We start from the raw sequence: 19,730 nt of genomic DNA, 5'->3' as shown, positions 1-19,730 counted from the left end.
ATCCGGCGTTGCCGTGAGCTGTGGTGTAGGTTGCAGACGCGGCTCGGATCCCGCATTGCTGTGGCTCTGGCGTAGGCCGGTGGCTACAGCTCCGATTCGACCCCTAGCCTGGGAACCTCCATATGCCGTGGGAGCGGCCCAAGAAATAGCAACAACAACAACAAAAGACAAAAAAAAAAAAAAAAAAAAAAGAATGGCAACAATAAAAAAAAAAAAAAAAAAAAAAAGAACCACATTCAATTCTACCGCCGTGCTACCCGAGTCACACAACATCACACTGATTCTAGAAAGATGGATAGAAAGACTCACCAGATAAAGGTTATGTTTGTCCTGAAAGGCATACTGTAACTGGGGGATCCAAGGGCTTGTGCTCCGGGATAAGATGTTCTGTTCTTCCTCAAAAAATGAAACCTGGGGGAGGGGGGGAGAAATAAACAGTTTAGACAATTATAACATAAAGAACTAAATGTGAGGGGGAGCAATGCCCTTTGCTCTCTCTTTAAGCCTCAACTGATAATTTCTAGTTTGGTTTTTTTTTTTTAAGCCATCATTTAGCCCCACATCCCACCAATTTCACACGTACACCTACTTCACTCACCATTTTTTCCAGATCCATATATTCTGTGTCTGGTTATTTGCTTACTATCTTCCTTTAAAGTCAACTTACTTCTTTCAAATCTATCTATCTTTCTCTTCACCTTTCTTTCCTCAACATTTCAGTCCTCAAGCCATTAGATGGAGAAGAACCCTAGAGCAGGGCATCTGAGTCCACTAAGGGGAGGGGGCAAAAGCAAAGACTGTAGCTTGGATGCACATGGGTGCATAAAATAAGCAAAAAAAAATTATTAAGGGTGATAGAGGAGAAAGTTACAAACATGATGTGAAAAGTAGAATGAACCCTGTGAGGCTGGATTGGACTTGAAGGCGGTGGTGTGAAGACACAGTGTGAACATGTAGAGATAAATACAGAAAGAAAGATTTAACTATGTGTGTGTAGGTATACTGCATACATGTACAAGTATTCTCTGGCTCTGGCCACTGAAAGGGCCAACAACAACTGAAAGGGAGCAACAACATCCCAATACCAATGAGAGCACCTAGTACCCTGATCTTGGCCTCTAAATACCATTTTCCACTTTAAAAAAAACAAAAACAAAAACAAAAAAACAACCCACAGGGTTCCATGGAGAAATGATTGATTGCAGGGCTGGGGCAGGTCATGTACAAGAGCCTGAACATCTTATTGTATCAAAAAGCAACACAGAACTCAGAGGAGGAATATCCCCTGCCCCGAAAAAAAGGCAACCTAAAGAGGTTCTCATTGGCCAAATTAAGGACAATCTGAGATCTGAGTATAAAAATATATAAAGACGGGAATGGACTGTAACTGACAGGAAAATGCAAGTCAATACAGATATAAATAAATGAATGGATTGCAAGTTTTATGAGAAACAGATATTTCCATAGTTTGAAAATAGCTTCTTCCAAGATGTTTGTAGTTACAAAGGAGAGAGGAGTAATTCCATAATGGAAAAGCATGGCAAATACCAAAGTGACATCCTCAGGAATGTGACAATCTGAAATTGAGACTCACCTGTTGGAATGCAGTGAGAGGAATAGAGCATCTTATCTGTGATGTTCTGGCCTGAACCTGAATCGCAGCATGAGCAACATCAGACAAATCTATACCTTACAAAATAAATGGCTTACAACCTTCAGAATCGCCAAGGTCATAAGAGTCCACAAAAAACTAAGAGACTGTTTCAGATTGAAAAAGAGCAAAGGGGAGTTCCCATCGTGGCACAGCAGAAACAAATCTGACTAGGAACTATGAGGTTGCAGGTTCGGTCCCTGGCCTCGCTCAGTGGGTTAAGGATCCAGTGTTGCCATGAGCTGTGGTGTAGGTCGCAGACGAGGCTCGGATCTGGCATTGCTGTGGTTGTGGTGTAGGCCGGCAGCTATAGTTCCCATTAGACCCTAGCCTGGGAACCTCCATATGCCGCGGGTATGGCCCTAAAAATGAAAAAGAGCAAAGGGACAGGACAACTAAATGCCATGTGTGATTCTGAAATGCATCCTGTTGCTCTAAGACCATGGAACCAATGGTGAACATTGAGTGGGGCTGAGGATTAGATGGTGGCAATTTATCATGGTTAATTTTCTGACTTTTATTTTCTTTTTCAGGGCCACACCTGTGGCATATGGGAGCCCCCAGGCTAGGGGTCGAATCAGAGCTGCAACTGTCAGCCTACACCATAGCCATACCAGATCAGAGCCACATCTGTGACCTACACTGCAGCTTGCAGCAACGCCAGATCCTTAACCCACTGAGCAAGACCAGGGATCAAACCCATGTCCTCATGGATACTAGTCAGTTCCCGCAGTGGCTCAGCAAGTTAAGGACTCGATGTTGTCTCTGTGAGGATGCAGACTTGATTCCTGGCCTCGTTCAATAGCTTAAGGATCTGGTGTTGCCATAAGCTGTGGCATGGGTCACAGCTGCAGCCCCAATTGGACCACTGGCTTGGGAACATCCATACACCACAAGTGTGGCCATAAAAAGAATGAATGAATAAATCAATCAATCAATAAATCTTCCATTTAGTTCCAACAACACCATCCTATGTTTTGATATATCAGTTAATATTAAACTATAAAAGGTTTTCTTTTGTTCTTTTTTCTTTTCTTTTTTTTTTTTGTCTTTTTGCCATTTCTTGGGCCACTCCTGCGGCATATGGAGGTTCCCAGGCCAGGGGTTGAATCGGATCTGTAGCTGCCGGCCTACACCAGGGCCACAGCAATGCGGGATCCGAGCCACATCTACATCCTACACCACAGCTCACGGCAACGCCAGATCCCCAACCCACTGAGCAAGGCCAGGGGTCAAACCCACAACCTCATCGTTCCTAGTTGGATTTGTTAACCACTGAGCCACGACAGGAACTCCTAAACTATAAAATGTTTTAAAAGAGTTCTGTCCAGGAATTCCCTAGTAGTCTAGCCATTAAGGAGCCAGTGTCGTCATTGTTGTTATTCAGGTCACTGCTGTGTTGCAAGTTCAGTCCCTGGCCCAGGGAACTTCAACATGCCTCAGGTGTAGCCAAAAATAAAAAAATAACAACAAAAAAAAAATTCTGTCTATATTACTACTTAAAATCATCATGTACACTGCCAGTTAAATATCTAACACGTTTTGGGAAACACCAACCCACCATCCGTAATCCACTGCACCAGATCCACTGATCCTTCTCTTTTCCTGGAGCGTAAAAAGTGTCCCATGAAGGCTGGCTGAACTAAAGGGTCTACACCTTCACCTGCTTACCATAGACTCCTCGTCTGAACTCTGAAGCTCCCATTAAAACATACGGTCCCTGGGGACCTCTTCTGGTTCTCACAGAGCTCTGGGAGGGTGTGCTGACTCCTCTTGGGTGGTAGATCCTGTTTGTAGGATGCTACCTCTTCTCACCTCCACTATGGCACTTTCTTCTACTCATTCCCTGTGCTGACTTCTCTCTCCTCATGCCCTTAAATTCCCAAGCTTCACCGTGCCTGTTAAGGAGTAGGTGGGTGGCTTTAATTAGTTCCTGAGTGTGTGTGTGTGTGTGTGTGTGTGTGTGTGTGTGTGTGTGTGTGTGTGTGTGATTTTTAAAACCCTCCCCACCTCCAGTCACACAGGGGTCACCTCAAGTCACTCCCCTGGAGGAGGGCACACCTTTGAGTGTCTCTGCTGCTTGCCTGCAGTATGGCATATGTTGGATTAGCTTCCTTTTTTTTTTTTTAATTTTTACCGCCACACTCACAGCATAAGGCAGTTCCTGGGCCAGGAATTGAATCTGAGCCACAGCTAGGGCAATGCTGGGTCCTTTAAACCAATGTGCCACACCAGGGATCGAACCCACACCTCCACAGCAACCTGAGCCACTGCACCACAGTGGGGACTCCTAGATTAGTTTCTTTTTATATGCACCATTTTCCACCTGAAACATAAGCAGCAAGAGGCTACATCTAATGCCTCTTCCGAGGACCTAGAAACTCCACAGATGCAACAGGAGCTCAGCAGGTATGGTCTGATGACAGGTGGTTCTCAGGGGTTGGGAGGCTGAGTGAGCCTCTTCCACCTGCTCCTCTGAATGGTCTGCCACGTCTTGGCCTTTATCATCTCTGGGAAGTTGCTCACATTTCCTTCCTGGATGCAGGCCTCAGTGTTCTTGGATTCTGACAAGCAGCTTCCTGCCCCTGGCTGCTTCTCTGACTGAAGGCCACGGCAATTCACTGAAGTGCTCAGACTCTGACCCCGACCTCCTCCTTCCAAAAGCCCACATGACCCCTCACCGTCACACAGACTAAACCTCGATGCCAAACAACAGTTCTTGGGGGAAGTGGGGACTTACTCTTGAATGGGTACAGGGCTTCTGCTTGGAAAGATGAAAAAGTTCTGAAGGCAGACAGTGGTGGTGGTGGCACAGCATTGTGAATATACTTCATGCCACTGAACCAACACACTTAAAAGTGGTCAGGATGTATTCCTTACCACACTAACCAAAACAGGAGTCTTTTGGTTTACGGGGTTTTATTTTTGGTCACACCTGTGGCATGCAGATGTTCCTAGACCAGGGATCAAACCTGTGCCACAGCAGTGACCCGAGCCACAGCAGTGACAATGCTGGATCCCTAACCTCTAGGCCACCAGGAAACTCCCAAAAAGGGTTCTTGAGGTTGAGGGTCACCAATCACCCCCTTGCCATTCAAATATCACCTTTCTCCCCATTTCCCAGCCTTTCCGTCCTAAAACGTTAAAAAAAAAAATCCGCAAACAAACAAAACCACATCTGCATAGCATTCCCAGTTTCAAACCTCGAGAATGGGCCACATTTTCACCTGGCACATTCTCTTCACTCCTCTCTGCTCTGAACCCACATTCCCTCTCAGCAGCATGAACCTTCCCTAACTGCCTTGGGCTCACCCACTCCATCATCCACAAACTTGCTAACTGCTCCCTCTTCTGTGATGCTAAACAGATAAGCGTCTGCTTTATGGATCTGCATCCCTCCTCCACTTTCCAAGCTTATTGTGAATCCCTGAAACAACAGCCACAGAGATTTGATTTCCTGTACAGGCTTCCCACGGAGCAGGCTGCAAGGCCGAGCACATGATGTGCACTCCCACTTGGGTAACTAACGAACTGCTCTCTGAAAGCCCAGGCTGACGGCAGTCACTCTAGAAACACAGACAATGAATCAATACGTCTGTAGCAACAGCCTTGTTTCAAAGGGAGAAAAACACCACAGACAGAAAGGTAACTTCTCACCTGCTCTCAAACCAGCGGCTCCCTAGCCACAGAACCATCTCATTTCTCCAGAAGCCTGGTGTAAAATCAAATACATGGGCCCCCAACACAAATATGTAAGACAGGTGCCGGAGTTCCCACTGTGGCTCAGAGCTAACAAACCCCACTAATATCCGTGAGGATGTGGGTTCGATCCCTGGCCTCACCCAGTGGGTTAAGGATCCAGCGTTACTATGAACTGCAGTGTAGGTCGCAGAAGCAGCTTGGATCTGGTGCTGCTGTTGCATAGGCCTGCAGCTACAGCTCCGATTTGACCCTTAGCCTGGGAACTTCCATATGTCGCAGCTACAGCCCTAAAAAGAAAAAAGGAAAAAAAAAAAAAAAAAAAGATGGGTGCCAAAGCAAAGGCTATTTAACTCAGCCCCCTCCCCCCCACACACACACATCTCTGAAGCCCTAGCCAATGGTTATGAAAGATCATCTCAGATTCATCAGCGAAAAGGCCAAGCTGGTACTGGATAATACACAACTATCGAATCATGACCGAGCAACCAAAGGGAGCTTGTCAATCTTCAAAATTAGTCAAAATCAGTTCAAGACCTTCCAGGCTGTGCCATCAGAATTAGCCAGAGACACGGAGGAAGACTGGCTCCATCCCAGAGGTCGGGTCCGCAAATGATCATCTCGACAGTGAACATGCTGGTGCACAAAGGGAAAAGCCGTGATGGTAAATGCTCCTACCTGCTCCTGGGCCAACAAGGCCTTCTTCTTCATGACTTTCATGGCATAGATGTCCCCGGTCGCCTTCTCTCGGACCACTTGCACTTCGGCAAAGTGACCGCAACCCACGAGACTTCTCACTTCGAAGTCCTTTGCTGAAGGCTGGAGCTCCTGCAACTCAGCTATGACATCAGCATCTGCAAAAGACATTGAGAGTGACCCCTCTGGATCAATAATGTGCTTCAAACACACGCACCTGTATGAAGGTGAAGAGGAAGGAGGAAAGGAGTGCTGTTATGTCTTCCCTCACTGTCAAGAGACATGTAGTCCCTTTCTTCTTGTCGTGAATAATTATAAAATCAGCACAAAAGTGTTTTTCTATGTTAAGTTAAAATTAAGGGCTCCAGAAATTCGAGAGCACAGTTTCCATGGCAGCTATGATTTGAATCCTGTAGACGTAGCAAAGAGGGAAAGGAGAACAGAAATCATGCTTGTCGTCCTCCTCTCTGAAGGCTGCCGGGCAGTGTTTGGTCCAACGTGCTTATTGGCGTGTAGATGGGTTTATAACAGGACGTGGGCAACAGGATCCCCATCTCAGCTGACTTTGGAGCTGACATCCAGATCATTCCATTCTGACTACGTGTGTCCTGCTCAGTTTAATCCCACTAGCCCAGGTCTTATCTCCCTTGGATGGTGTCAGTCAATACCTTCCTTTCCTCATTCTGTAGCACCACAAAAGGGAAAAAAAAAGAAAAGCCTGAGCCCAAGGAACCAAATACAGCCTCGACCTTGGCCCTGAAAAGGTGACATTCACTCATCTGGATGGGCTTGCAACTATCTTCTTCTCTCAGCAAACAGTCTCATTCCTTTTCCAAGTGCAATTTCTTGGGTCATGGCTTCACGTGTTCTGACTGCTTTAACAAAATACCATCAACCAAGTGGCTTTAAACCACAGGCATTTATTTCTCAAAGTTCTGGAGGCTGGGAAGGCCAGTAGACCAAGATCTGGTGAGAACCTGCCTCCTGGCTGACAGGCAGCCACCTTCTCCCTGCGTCCTCATGTGGCAGAAGGAAAGGGAGCCCTGGTCACTCTTCCTCTTCTCCTAAAGGCACTAATTCCATCAGGGGGGCCCATCTTTAGGGATTCATCTAAATCGAGTTATCGGAAGTCCCTGGTGGTTCCGCAGGTTAAGGATCCAATGTTGTCACTGCTGGGGCTCAGGTTCAATCCCTGGCCCAGAAACTCACATGCCATGGGCACTTAGAAACTCTTTTTAAAAATTGAATTATCTCGCAAAAGGTCCACCTTCAAACACCACCACACTGGGAGTTAGAGCCTGCACATATGAATTCGGGGAATTGGGAGGAGATACAAACATTTAGTTCACAAATCTTCAGTGTTTAAAGTACGGACTAAATGGATGGCGAATTTGGAATCCAACATTCATTTATTAATAACACTAAGCTGGGGCACCACTGGATGTGCAACGACTCTAATGATCTAAAGGAAAGAGGGGAACATCCATGACTGACCCACCGACTGAAACTGTGAGTCATCAGGAAACTGCATCATATATGGGGTCACACTCCAAAGGGAGACGAGGGAAACACATCATCAAAATTACCCTGGAGGAGTTCTTGCTGTGGGGTAACGGGATCAGTGGCATCTCTGAAATGCCAGGCTCAGGTTCCATCCCCAGCCTGGCCCAGAGGGTTAAAGGATCCAGAGTTGCCGAACCTACAGCACAGGTTGCAACCATGACTTGGATCTGATCCCTGGCCTGGGAACTCCATATGCTGTGGGGTGGTCAGGAAAAAAAACAAAAAACAAAACAAACAAACAAACAAAAAACCTGGAAAAGCCCTCAGAAAGTGCCATGTTTAAGATCAAAACATGTGAAATCCCACATGTTGGAGCAATCACTGTCTCTGTGACTGGGCACCAGATAAAGGTGGGAGCAACAGTCTAGAGTTACATTTGCTTGGCAAGTTCTTCACACGGTGAGAGGAACAGAGTCAGGGAAAGGCCATTTCACAACTGCAGTCATTTAGTAGCCAATCGATGAATTAGCCAACGCGGTCTTAATTGCTGTCACCTATACCCTTTGTTGCGCAGGTGAAGTTGAATTCACCTGCATCAAAAGCACATACGATGAATTCCACTGCACTGACTGCACTGCTTACTTCAACTACTCATCCTAAAAGCCCCTGCTTTTGGTGCCTTGGGCAATCAGGCAAGAGTGGTACGTGGATCTGCATGAATTCATCGTGGCCAATGCAAAGAACAAAATAAATCTAGAGTGCCTTCACAGAGAATTCCATGCAAAAGCAAAATGGAAAGCTGCACGGTATTTCCCCTGTGCCCTGACATCACAGTGCCAACCCCAGTCTTTCTTTCCTGTCCTCTTCCAAGCTTCTTTCAGATCAAGTACTTGGGTTTTGAATTATTAATTCCCCAAACATGCTGGCTTGCAACTTTCAGGGTTGAGCCTGATTTTATTACTGCTGGCACACAAGGCCATTCTCTCCTGGTTCTGTGAGGCCTTGGGCCCCCACGCTGCTTACAGCATTCTCCAGCTTAATAATTCTGGGTCTGTCACTGGCAACCACAGGGCATCTCAATCATAAAACAGAACCACTTGCAGGCAAAAACACCACGATGCTCTCAGAATCCTAAGAGACCATTCCACATCACCATGTTGTACAATATACATTGACGTATATTGGGACTTCCTGTTGTGGCTCAGTGGGTTAAGAACCCAACTAGTATCCATGAGGATTTGAGTTTGATCACTGGCATCACTCAGCAGGTCAAGGATCTGGTATTAGTCACAAGCTGAGGCACAGGTTGTAGATCTGGCTTGGATCTTGCGTTGCTATGGCTATGGTGTAGGCCAGCAGCTGCAGCTCCGATTCAACCCCTACCCTGGGAACTTTCAAATGTCCCAGGTGCCACCCTAAAAAAAAAAAAAAAGACAATGACGTATATTGGTTTTATCTACTCAAAACTTCCAGCTCCTTTGGGCAACTGCACATCCCCTATTCCATGCTGTCCTGGTGACCACAGTGCCCTGGACCTCTAGGCACCAAGATAAGGCCAGTCACAATACTTCACACCCTTGCCCTGTGACTGGTCAAGGGTGGGCAAATGACCTAAAGCAGAGCCAATGAGAACCTCCCCTGGGACTGCATGAATACAGACAGTGGAGGACGCATACCAGGCAGAATAGTGTGCCAGTCTCCAAAGATGGTGCCCAATTCAAGCCCTTTGCAGTTGCCTGGCACATGGAATCTGGGGAGCTGTGACAACCAAAATGCCTCCAGATACAGCCAAATGTCACTGGGGGACAAAATCACGATTGCTAGAAAATCACTGGTGTAAGGTTAAAAAATATGAAACTGGAGAACCAGCAGCCAACTTCCCACCATGAAGTCAAGCAGAGTCAAGAACAAGGTGCAGGCAGGGCCAATGTACCGCTCTCACAGTCCTAAGGCACTTTGCTTTGCCAGCGTCTTGCTCCATAAAACAAATGGCCACTTGGTATAAAGATGAATACAATGCAGAATCATTATACATTATTATTATTATACCCACATTTTTCTTATGATTTTAAAATAAATAAAAATCAAGTTCAGCTATGTATAATAAATTCAAATCAAATTAAATATGGTGGGCGCTATGCACTGCATTTACAATGCCTAATGAATAAGCAGCCTTGAGTGAGGGTAAGGATGGGAGCAGACGTTATTTAAGACCCTGGACAAGCCAGGCCTAAAGTTTGGCCCATCCCTGGACTTTCACAGTTTCATGACCTCGCCCAAAAAAAATGCACCTTCTGGCCTAAGCTAGTATGACTTGAGTTTCTGGCACTGGCAACCAAGAAGCCTTGACTTACCCCATCTCCCAACAACAAGTGGAACTTGACCTTACAGTTGCATCTGTCTAAGAGCAGGCTTCTTACCCACTCCCACCAAACATGAACACATCATCCGACCCTCCCCACTGGAAGTCCTGTATTCTTCCAATTCTAAGCCAGACAGTTTTCAAAAAAAAGTTCCACACACTTACACTTCTGGACAAAGCTGCTCACGTGCTTAATCTTCATCAGAGCCGGCTGACTGCATTCTTTAAAGAGAACAAAGAGGGCATCTAATATCCCTTCTCGGGAAAGAGGAGACATCTGTTGTTGAGTCATGAAGGGTGGTTTCCCCTAAAAACAGCAAACAGCAGATGGAGACATTGTCAATAATGAAAAGCTTTGATCAATAACATCCACGCAGAGCAAATTGCAAGCCACCAGCTCAACTAACTGCTCACGACACATGCTAACAGCACAATTTGGTGGCTTCATTGTCTAAAGTGACATCCACTGAGCTGTCACGTGTATGATGCCATCACTGTGGGCTTCTTCTCCTGGCACCTGGGGAGAACTTCGCTGGCACATGCTGAGTAAGAAAAGGTCCTTCTTTCTGTATGGTCTGAGGCTCGAAGGAACATATACTCTCGACCCTGCTGGTCTGGACAAGTCTCAGTGTCCTTGCAGCAGGACATGAGAACCGCTTCCTTCCTCTGGTCCCAGAGATTTGCTAACATAATTTCAGTGTCTTTCATTCACTCAAACAACCTAGGGTCGTGTGAATGGAGCGACTGCACTAAGCTGAATTTATTCATGCTCTCCAGCAACAGCTGCAAACTGGCAGACTGTCTCTAGCCCACAGACATGTTATGTTTGGCCTGTGGTATTTAAAATAATTTGAGTTATCTGCCAATATTGAAAAATCAGGAGATTTCACACACAAAAAAATGTGGAGGATGGGGGGGTGGGGGGATTTCTGGCTTCTCATGAAACACTGGCAGATCTGGCAACACTGCCTCCACGTTCCAGCCTGGAGATGCTGAGCAGAGCTGGGAAACACTGCCCCTCGGGGTAGTGAGTGTGTTCTGCACTGCACTGCAGATCTGACTCGTAGCTCTTCCACCTGGCCCACTTTATTCCTTTTCACTTGCTGCCTGGCCCTCAAAGATGAGTTTGCTACCCCCTGTCTAGAGCAATGATTCCCATGTGCCAGGCCGTGGATTGTGCGGAGGTCTCTCTGCAAAGCTGGCCGCCAATGGTTCCTCCAACTCTGAAGGTACTTGCCACTGCACCCTTCAAGAGCTTCAATCTATTTGCTCTCTCCGTGAATCTGTGCTGTTGCAGTGACTCATTTCCACCAACAGAACATGACATGACTGACCCTCTGTCAGGTTAAGTTAGAGCCCTTAAGTAGTCTGGCAGCTTCTACTTCCACCTTTTTTTTTTGGCTGGCCCACTGCCTGTTTTTACAAATAAAACTTTATTGGCACACAGCCACACCTATTGCCACACTGTCTATGGCTGCTTTTGTGCTACAATGGCAGAGTTGAGTAGTTGCAGCAGAAACATAGAGCCTATGGAGTCTAAGATACTTACGATTTATGGGAAAAAAATCACAAAGCCAGGGTTACATTGAATGAATACTGAAAGACCTTATAAAGTGAGGTCAGTGAAAGAACTCTGAGGTGTCCCAGCCAGCAGTCAGCACCCAGATGTTCCAGGCCCAGCCAAGCTCCCAACTCAATATGGCCCCTTGGGTGATTCCAGCTAATGTCACAGGGTGGACCAGAACCAACACCTAGGTGAACTCAGCCAACCCACAGAATCATAAAAAATAAATCACTGTTGCTTTTAACTGTGTGAGTGATTCCTTACCCAACACTGGATAACAGAAACAGACTAGCTACATGTGAATACCCTGGAGAACTTAAAAAAACAAAAACAAAAACAGGTTCTCAACTTTACACTAGTCAGAATGGCCATCATTAATAAGTCTACAAATAACAAATGCTGGAGAGGGTGTGGAGAAAAGGGAACCCTCCTACAGTGGGATGGGAATGTAAATTGGTACAAACCACTATGGGAAACAGTATGGAGGTACCTCAGAAAACCAAATATAGAACTACAACATGATCCAGCAATTCCATTCCTGGACATTCATCCAGACAGAACTTCCATTAAAAAAGATACATGCAGAGTTCCCATCATGGCTCAGCAGTTAATGAACCCGACTAGCATCCATGAGGACACAGGTTCGATCCCTGGCCTCACTCAGTGGGTTATGAGCTGTGGTGTAGGTCGCAGACGCGGCTCAGATCTGGCGTTGCTGCGGCTGTGGCATAGGCTGGCTCCAATTTGACCCCTAGCATGGGAACCTCCATATGCCATGGGTGTGGCCCTAAAAAAAAAAAAAAAAAAATACATGCACCCCTATGTTCATTGCAGCACTAGTCACAATAGCCAAGATATAGAAACAACCTCAATGTCCATGGATAGATGCATAGATTAAGAAGATGTAGTATATATACACAATGGAATACTATGCAGCCATAAAAAAGAACAAAATAATGTCATTTGCAGCAATATGGGTGGAAACTAGAGACTCTCATACTAAGTGAAGTCAGTCAGAAAGAGAAAGATAAATACCGTATGCTACCACTTATGTCTGGAATCTAATATATGGCACAAATGAACCTATCTATAGAAAATAAACAAACTCACGGACATGGAGAACAGATTTGTGCTGGCCAAGGCGGAGGGGAAAGGAAGGAGATGGACTGGGAGTTTGGAGTTGGTAGATGCAAACTATTGCATTTGGAGTGGATAAGAAATGAGATCCTGCTGTGTAGCTCAGGGAACTATAACTAATCACTTGTGATGGAACATGATGGAGGATAATGTGAGAATAAGAATGTACACATGTATAACTGGGTCACTTTGCTCCACAGCAGAAACTTTCTTTTTTTTTTTAGGGCCACACTCACAGCCTATGGAAGCTCCCAGGCCAGGGGTTGAATTAGAGCCGTAGCTGCCAGCCTACACCATAGCCACAGCAATGCAGAATCTGAGTCTCATCTGAGATCTACACCACAGTTCAAGGCAATGCCCGATCCGTAACCCAGTGAGTGAGGCCAGGGATCAAACCTGTGTCCTTATGGATACTGCACCACAATAGGAACTCCCTTGCACAGCAGAAATTGACAGAACATTGTAAATCAACTATACTTGAAAAAAAATAATAATAAACAGGTTCTCGGGCTCTAACCCCAATCTACTGAATTAGAATTCCCCGGTTTCTAGCTTAGAATATGTTTTACTGGAGTTCCCATTGTGGCGCAGTGGTTAACAAATCCGACTGGGAACCATGAGGTTGCGGGTTCGATCCCTGCCCTTGCTCAGTGGGTTAAGGATCTGGCATTGCCGTGAGTTGTGGTATAGGTTGCAGACATGGCTCGGATCCCGCGTTGCTGTGGATCTGGTGTAGGCCAGCAGCTACAGCTCCGATTAGACCCCTAGCCTGGGAACCTCCATGCGCTGTGGATGCGGCCCTAAAATGGCAAAAAGACAAAAAAAATAAAATAAAATAAAAAAGGCGTACTTTAAAAAAAAAAAAAAAAAAAGAATATGTTTTACTAACAAGGCGCCCAAGAGAGTCAAACCTCAACCAGGCTTGTAAAGCACTGGGTCAAAAAAGGCCATCATATCTGTCACTTTAGAGTTCTGCCATTAGCTGGAAAAATAAGATTTTTTGTTTCTTCTGTTCTTTGATGAATTTAGTGCACACAGCAGTTCCCAAATACAGTACTGAGTCTTAACAAAGTTTTCAAGGCTGCCATGAAATGGGAAAAAAAATGACCATCACATGATGACACTTTTACAAAGCTAAGAGTATTCAAATTGTCAAATGATCCTTTATCCTGAAAAGATGTCCTTCCTCTCACGGTGTTTCTTAAAATGTCCTTTGTTTATGAAATCAAAGGACCATAAGATAATAGTTTTCACTTTTTTTCCTTCTTGTTTTTTTATATCCCTTACTTGGCAAAAGATAAATCTGGCAAACCTAGGTTGGCCCAGCAAGTTTGTAAAACTTTGCTGGCTTGAAAGTCTAAAGGCCTGCCAACCACTCACGGGAAACACGGTTAAATAGAAACGAAGACCCTGTCCAAAGTACTTACCTGAATGGAAAACAAAAATCACTCCTCTCTATTTAAACTTCATTAAAATGACATTGGGTGAGGAAAAAATCAGTATCCTTACCTGTTCATATAAGGCAAATGTTAGGTGTATGCTATGCTTGTAACTAATAGCCTTCCTAGGGGTTGGGAGGAGCTCATTAGTAAAATAAAGATGAACTCAGGATTTACCCACAATCCTTGCTATTATAATGACATTTAAACATAAAATACACTTAATAAACTCTGACACATTCTGGCAATGTCACCCAGCAGTTACATGTCCACAGAGCAAAAATGGAATGTGGCTTTGCCATTTACAAGCTGCATGTTTCTGACCTATCTTTGCCTTGCTCCCTATCCACACATTATAAACCCTTAATAAAGTTATTAGTTGGAAGGGTTTTGGTGTAAAATGATAAAGGGGCTAAAAAGTGGTAGCACTCCAGTCATCTGAGGTGGAAAAGAGATTACTCATTAGTAAAAATATCCTATGACTTAAAACGGTGACATTTAAGCTTTCAGTCCATCTCCATTCTGTTCTGTTTGAACATCTCCAATACCAGCATCTTGGGAAAAATGTCCTCAAGAACATATTAGTAATGAAACTAACACAACACTGTAAGTCGACTGTACTTCAATTTAAAAAAAAAAAAAAAAAAAAAAGAGTTCCCGTTGTGGCTCAGCAGGTTAAGAACCCAACTAGTATCCATGAGGATGCAGATTCAATCCCTGGCCTCGATCAGTGAGTTAAAAGGTCCAGCATTGCCATGAGCTGTGGTGTAGGTCACAACTATGGCTCAAATCCCATGTTGCTGTGGCTGTGGTATAAGACAGCAGCTACAGCTCCAATTAGACCCCTAGCCTGGGAACTTACGTATGCCGCAGATGCAGCCATAAAAGTAAAAAAAAAAAAAAGAATGTATTAGCATTTACCATCATACAGGTATTCTACAAAAATATTTTCTTAAATATAACTACTGCTAAGTGAACATAAATGCCTTATTACTCTAATACTATTTCTACACTTATTATCAGTAACAGTAACCATTTATAAAGGGCTTACCAAGAACTGGGCAAAGAACTAAGTACTTTACAGGGATTATCTCATTTAATTCTTGCAATTCTGTAAATTAGGTGCCATAACTTCTATTATAAAGAATGACGAATGGTTTCAGAGAGGGCAACTGACTCACCCAAGGTAACACAGCAAGTGCTGGGATCAGGATGCAAACCTTAATCCTCACCACTATCTACACTGTCCCTTTGACTTGTGAATACATAAAGTCAAACAAGAATTTCTGTATCAACGGTGTTCCATCTACATCAGAAACAAAAGAATTAAAAAGCTACTTGGAAATAATCTCACAACATTAAGTTTTAATATTCTTGGGGTGATGGAAATGTCCTTTATTTTGAGAGGAATGTGGGTTTCACAGATGTGGTATTTATCAAAACTTTTTTTTTTTTTTTTAATTTAAAACATCCTTTCAAGTTCCTGTTGTGGCGCTGGGGAAACTTACCTGACTAGTATCCATGAAGACACAGGTTCAATCCCTGGCCTCGCTCAGTGGGTTAAGGATCTGGCATTGGAGATCCCGTCGTGGCGCAGTGGTTAACGAATCCGACTAGGAACCATGAGGTTGCGGGTTCGGTCCCTGCCCTTGCTCAGTGGGTTAACGATCCGGCGTTGCCGTGAGCTGTGGTGTAGGTTGCAGACGCAGCTCGGATCCCACGTTGCTGTGGCTCTGGCGTAGGCCGGTGGCTACAGCTCTGATTCAACCCCTAGCCTGGGAACCTCCATATGCCGCAGGAGCGGCCCAAGAAATAGCAACAACAACAACAACAAAAAAAAGACAAAAGACAAAAAAAAAAAAAAAGGATCTGGCATTGCCACGAGCTGTGGCGTAGGCTGGCAACTGCAGTTCCAATTCAACCCCTAGCCTGGGAACTTCCATATACCCATCCATGGCCCTAAAAAGCAATAAATAAATAAAACAAACAAACATGGCTTGAATGAAAAAGAAATAGGATTACACCTACAGAAATTCTGGTCCATACAGTAGTCTTTGTTCATTTACTTTCTTTTCTTTAATAAAAGAACAAACTTTATACTGAAGTGTAAAGTGTGTGAAATCATAAAAACGGGTCTCCCTGCAGGAGGAAGGGATAAAGGGGAGTCTGGAATTAACACATACACACTACCACATACAATTCCCACTATGTCTCAGCATGTTAAGGATCCAGCATTGTCCCTGAAGCAGCTCAGGTCCAATCCTAGCCTGGTGCAGTATGCAAAGCATCCAGCATTGCCATAGCTGTGGCATAAGTCACAGCTGTGACCCAGAATCAATCCCTGGCTATATGCCACAGGTGCAGCCCGGTGTGGGCGGAGATTATCAATAAGGACTCACTCTATAGCACAGGGAACTATACCCAATATTTTGTAATAACCTATATGGGACAAAAATCTGCAAAAGAATATATATGTATTATTTCAGCAAGTGGTGCTGGGAAAACTGGACAGCTGCACGTAAATCAATGAAACTGGAACACGCCCTCACACCATGCACAAAAACTCAAAAATGGCTTAAAGACTTAAATATAAGACAAAACACCATCAAACTCCTAGAAGAGAACATAGGCAAAACATTCTCTCACATCAACCTTACAAATGGTTTCTCAGGTCAGTCTCCCAAAGCAACAGAAATAAAAGCAAAAATAAAACAATGGGACCTAATCAAACTGACAAGCTTTTGCACAGCAAAGGAAACCGTAAAAAAAAAAAAAAAAAAAGACAACTTACAGAATGGGAGAAAATAGTTTCAAAGGATGCAAATGACAAGGGCTTCATCTCTAAAATATACAAACAACTTAGACAACTCAACAGCAAAAAAGCCAACAACCCAATTGAAAAATGGGCAAAAGACCTGAATAGACATTTCTCCAAAGAAGATATACACATGGCCAACAAGCATATGAAAAAATGCTCAACGTCACTTATTATTAGAGAAATGCAAATCAAAACCACTATGAGGTACCACCTCACACTAGTCAAAATGGCCGTCATTAGTAGGTCCACAAATAACAAATGCTGGAGAGGGTGTAGGGAAAAGAGAACCCTCCTGCACTGTTGGTGGGAATGTAAATTGGTACCACCACTATGGAGAACAGTATGGAGGTACCTTAGAAAACTATACACAGAACTACCATATGACCCAGCAATCCCACTCTTGGGCATACATCTGGACAAAATTTCCCTTGAAAAAGACACATGCACCCACATGTTCATTGCAGCACTATTCACAATAGCCAGGACATAGAGACAACCCAAATGTCCATCGACAGATGACTGGATCAGGAAGATGTGGATACACAATGGATACACAATGGAACACTACTCGGTCATAAAAAAGAATGAAATAATGCCATTTGCAGCAACGTGGTTGAAGCTAGAGACTCTCATACTGAGTGGAGTTAAGTCAGAAAGAGAACGACAAATACCATATGATATCACTCATATCTGGAATCTAATATACGGCACAAATGAACCTTTCCACAGTAGAGAAAATCAGGGACATGGAGAACAGACTTGGGGTTGCCAAGGGGGAGAGGGAGGGAGTGGGATGGACTGGGAATTTGGGGTTAATAGATGCAAACTACTGCCTTTGGAACAGATAAGCAATGAGATCCTGCTGTATAGCACTGGGAACTATATCTAGTCACTTATGATAGAGCATGATAATGTCAAAATAAAGAATGTATACATCTATGTGTGACTAGGTCACCTTGCTGTACAGTAGAAAATTGAAAGAACACTGTAAACCAGCTATAATGGAAAAAATTAAAACCATTATTAAAAAAAGAATATATGTGTTAGATATATGATATATATGTATGACTGAATCACTCTGTTGTACATCCGAAATTACTACAACATTATAAACCGACTATAACTCAATAAAATAAATTAATAAGGAAATTTTTTTTAAAAAGTTTTAAAGGAATTCCCCAGTGGCACAACTGGTTAAGAATCTGGTATTATCACCACTGTGGCTCGGGTCGCTGCTATAGTGTGAGTTCAATCCCTGGCCCTGGGAACTGACCCATGTCATGGGCATGCCCCCCCCCAAAAAAAATTTTTGTTTTTAAAAAGTCTCCCTTCAAGGGCAAGTTTAGCTACCTACTCCTGTCTGCACAATAGCTCCTTTTACCAATACTATCATTGCATCTAAAACACCAAAAAGGGATTTCACCTAGATTAGCTTCAGTCCTATAATAAAAGCAAAGCTGAGTAACAAAGAGGTTCCAAGGAAACACACACGGGTGAGCAAAGTTAGCAAGCCAGCCTGTTACCTGGAAGAAAAGATTCAGCCTGGAGGCCCTGCTGGCAATGGGTTCAGCAGCTCCGGCATCCAGCGGATTCCGTGCTCCATACTTGAACTTCAACATCTCCCCACTGCTGCTGAAGGGAGATAAGAGGTTAATTGCACTACCACTGTGTGCAGAAGCGTGAGCAATCCTGGTCTCCTGGGAGAAAGCAGGAAGAGGGAGGTGAAAAATCAGCCACCACTTGGGTCTGAAGAAGCTCAGTCTAGACATTGAGTTTAAAAATCAGATGTTTATTCACTGTAACAAGAGTGAAGCTGTAACACTTCCAGCAAAGTGCATTTATTATCCGCCCCCCTCAGAACGTAAGCTCCACCAGAGCACGGACATTTACCCTCATAGAGTGGGGACATACAGAACGCTGCACATAGACGCTGGCAAATAGTTACTAAATAAATGACTGAGAAATAAGCAAATTACGTAATACAGGTATGTTGAAAGGTGTTAAGTACTACGGGGCTCAAAAAAACAAATGAGTAAGATGAGGTTCCTGACGCCTGGGTGTGTTTTTAACAGTGTAGTCAAGGTAACCACTGAGAAGGTAACACCTGAGCCAAAACCTGAAGAGAGTAAGCAGCAAGCCTTACGCTATCCGGGGTAAGAAAAGCATCCCAAGCAGAGGAACCACCATAAGGACCTGGCCTTCTCCAACAATAGCTGGGAGACCAGACGAGCTGGAGCGGAGTGAGCGAGGCGGGAAGAAGGAGGTAATGAACGAAGAGCATGAAGACACTAAAGTAAATTTAGGTCACACATTGTAAGGAGCTGCGGGCCTCCATTAGTAGTACTGCCAGGAGGCAGGGCAGAACCAACACAGGACCCCATCCAGCTGAAGAAAGGAAAAATTCTGGCCCCAGGTCTGCCTGGACGACCCTTCCGGCTGGGTGGAGGTGAAAGCGTACACCGCCAGCCAGGAAAGATCCTCCGGGCCCCCGGCAGCACCCCTCCCCCCACCCGCTCCCACTCCTCCCCCGGCAGCCCTGGGAGGGCGGGACCGCCACCCTTCCTGCTCCGAGAGGCAAAGCCGAGTCTGGGTGGGTGGAGGAGACCCTTCTCCTGTTATTGCCGAGCGGGGTGGGGGGGGAATTGGACGTTGAGGGGAGGGTGGGAAACCAGACTCACGCTCCGCGAACCCCGCCAGTCTGCTCTGCACAGCACTCAGCCCTGCGCCTCCCGCCGCTGAGTTTAAACCCGGGGAACCGCATGGGCGGGCCCCAAGCATTTCCAGACCAATCAGCGTTTCCGCTCCTATGATGGACAGTGGTACCTCAAGCAGGCCCTGCCCAAGTCCTGAAAAGGACTAAG

The 19,730-nt window shown here is 44.8% G+C and overlaps 1 protein-coding gene across 27 annotated transcripts in view; it reads right to left on the bottom strand.

Moving 5' to 3' along the window:
* Positions 1-19,585, bottom strand: part of CIT (citron rho-interacting serine/threonine kinase) — a 176,147-nt gene extending 156,562 nt beyond the window's left edge. For 14 of the 27 annotated variants that reach the window (XM_021073543.2, XM_021073545.2, XM_021073548.2 and 11 more), the window contains exons 1-5: positions 19,548-19,585; positions 18,393-18,501; positions 10,077-10,218; positions 6,029-6,204; positions 310-411 (exon numbers count right to left, since the gene is read on the bottom strand). In XM_021073543.2, coding sequence (XP_020929202.1) covers positions 310-411; positions 6,029-6,204; positions 10,077-10,218; positions 18,393-18,488 — 516 coding nt within the window. In that variant the 5' untranslated portion in view covers positions 18,489-18,501; positions 19,548-19,585. The remainder of the gene's footprint in view (positions 1-309; positions 412-6,028; positions 6,205-10,076; positions 10,219-18,392; positions 18,502-19,547) is intronic. The other 13 variants (XM_021073544.2, XM_021073546.2, XM_021073541.2 and 10 more) reach the window with 1 other exon arrangement.
* Between the last annotated feature and the right edge of the window lie 145 nt (positions 19,586-19,730).

This window comes from Sus scrofa, chromosome 14 (genome assembly GCF_054392235.1).
Source record: "Sus scrofa isolate SSC_HxYL_T2T_F1_AM1 chromosome 14, Sscrofa_HxYL_maternal_Yorkshire_Landrace_v2.0, whole genome shotgun sequence".
Lineage (NCBI taxonomy): Eukaryota > Metazoa > Chordata > Mammalia > Artiodactyla > Suidae > Sus > Sus scrofa.
The sequence above is the reverse complement of the archived record's forward strand: the minus strand, read 5'-3'. Positions and strand labels throughout refer to the sequence as shown.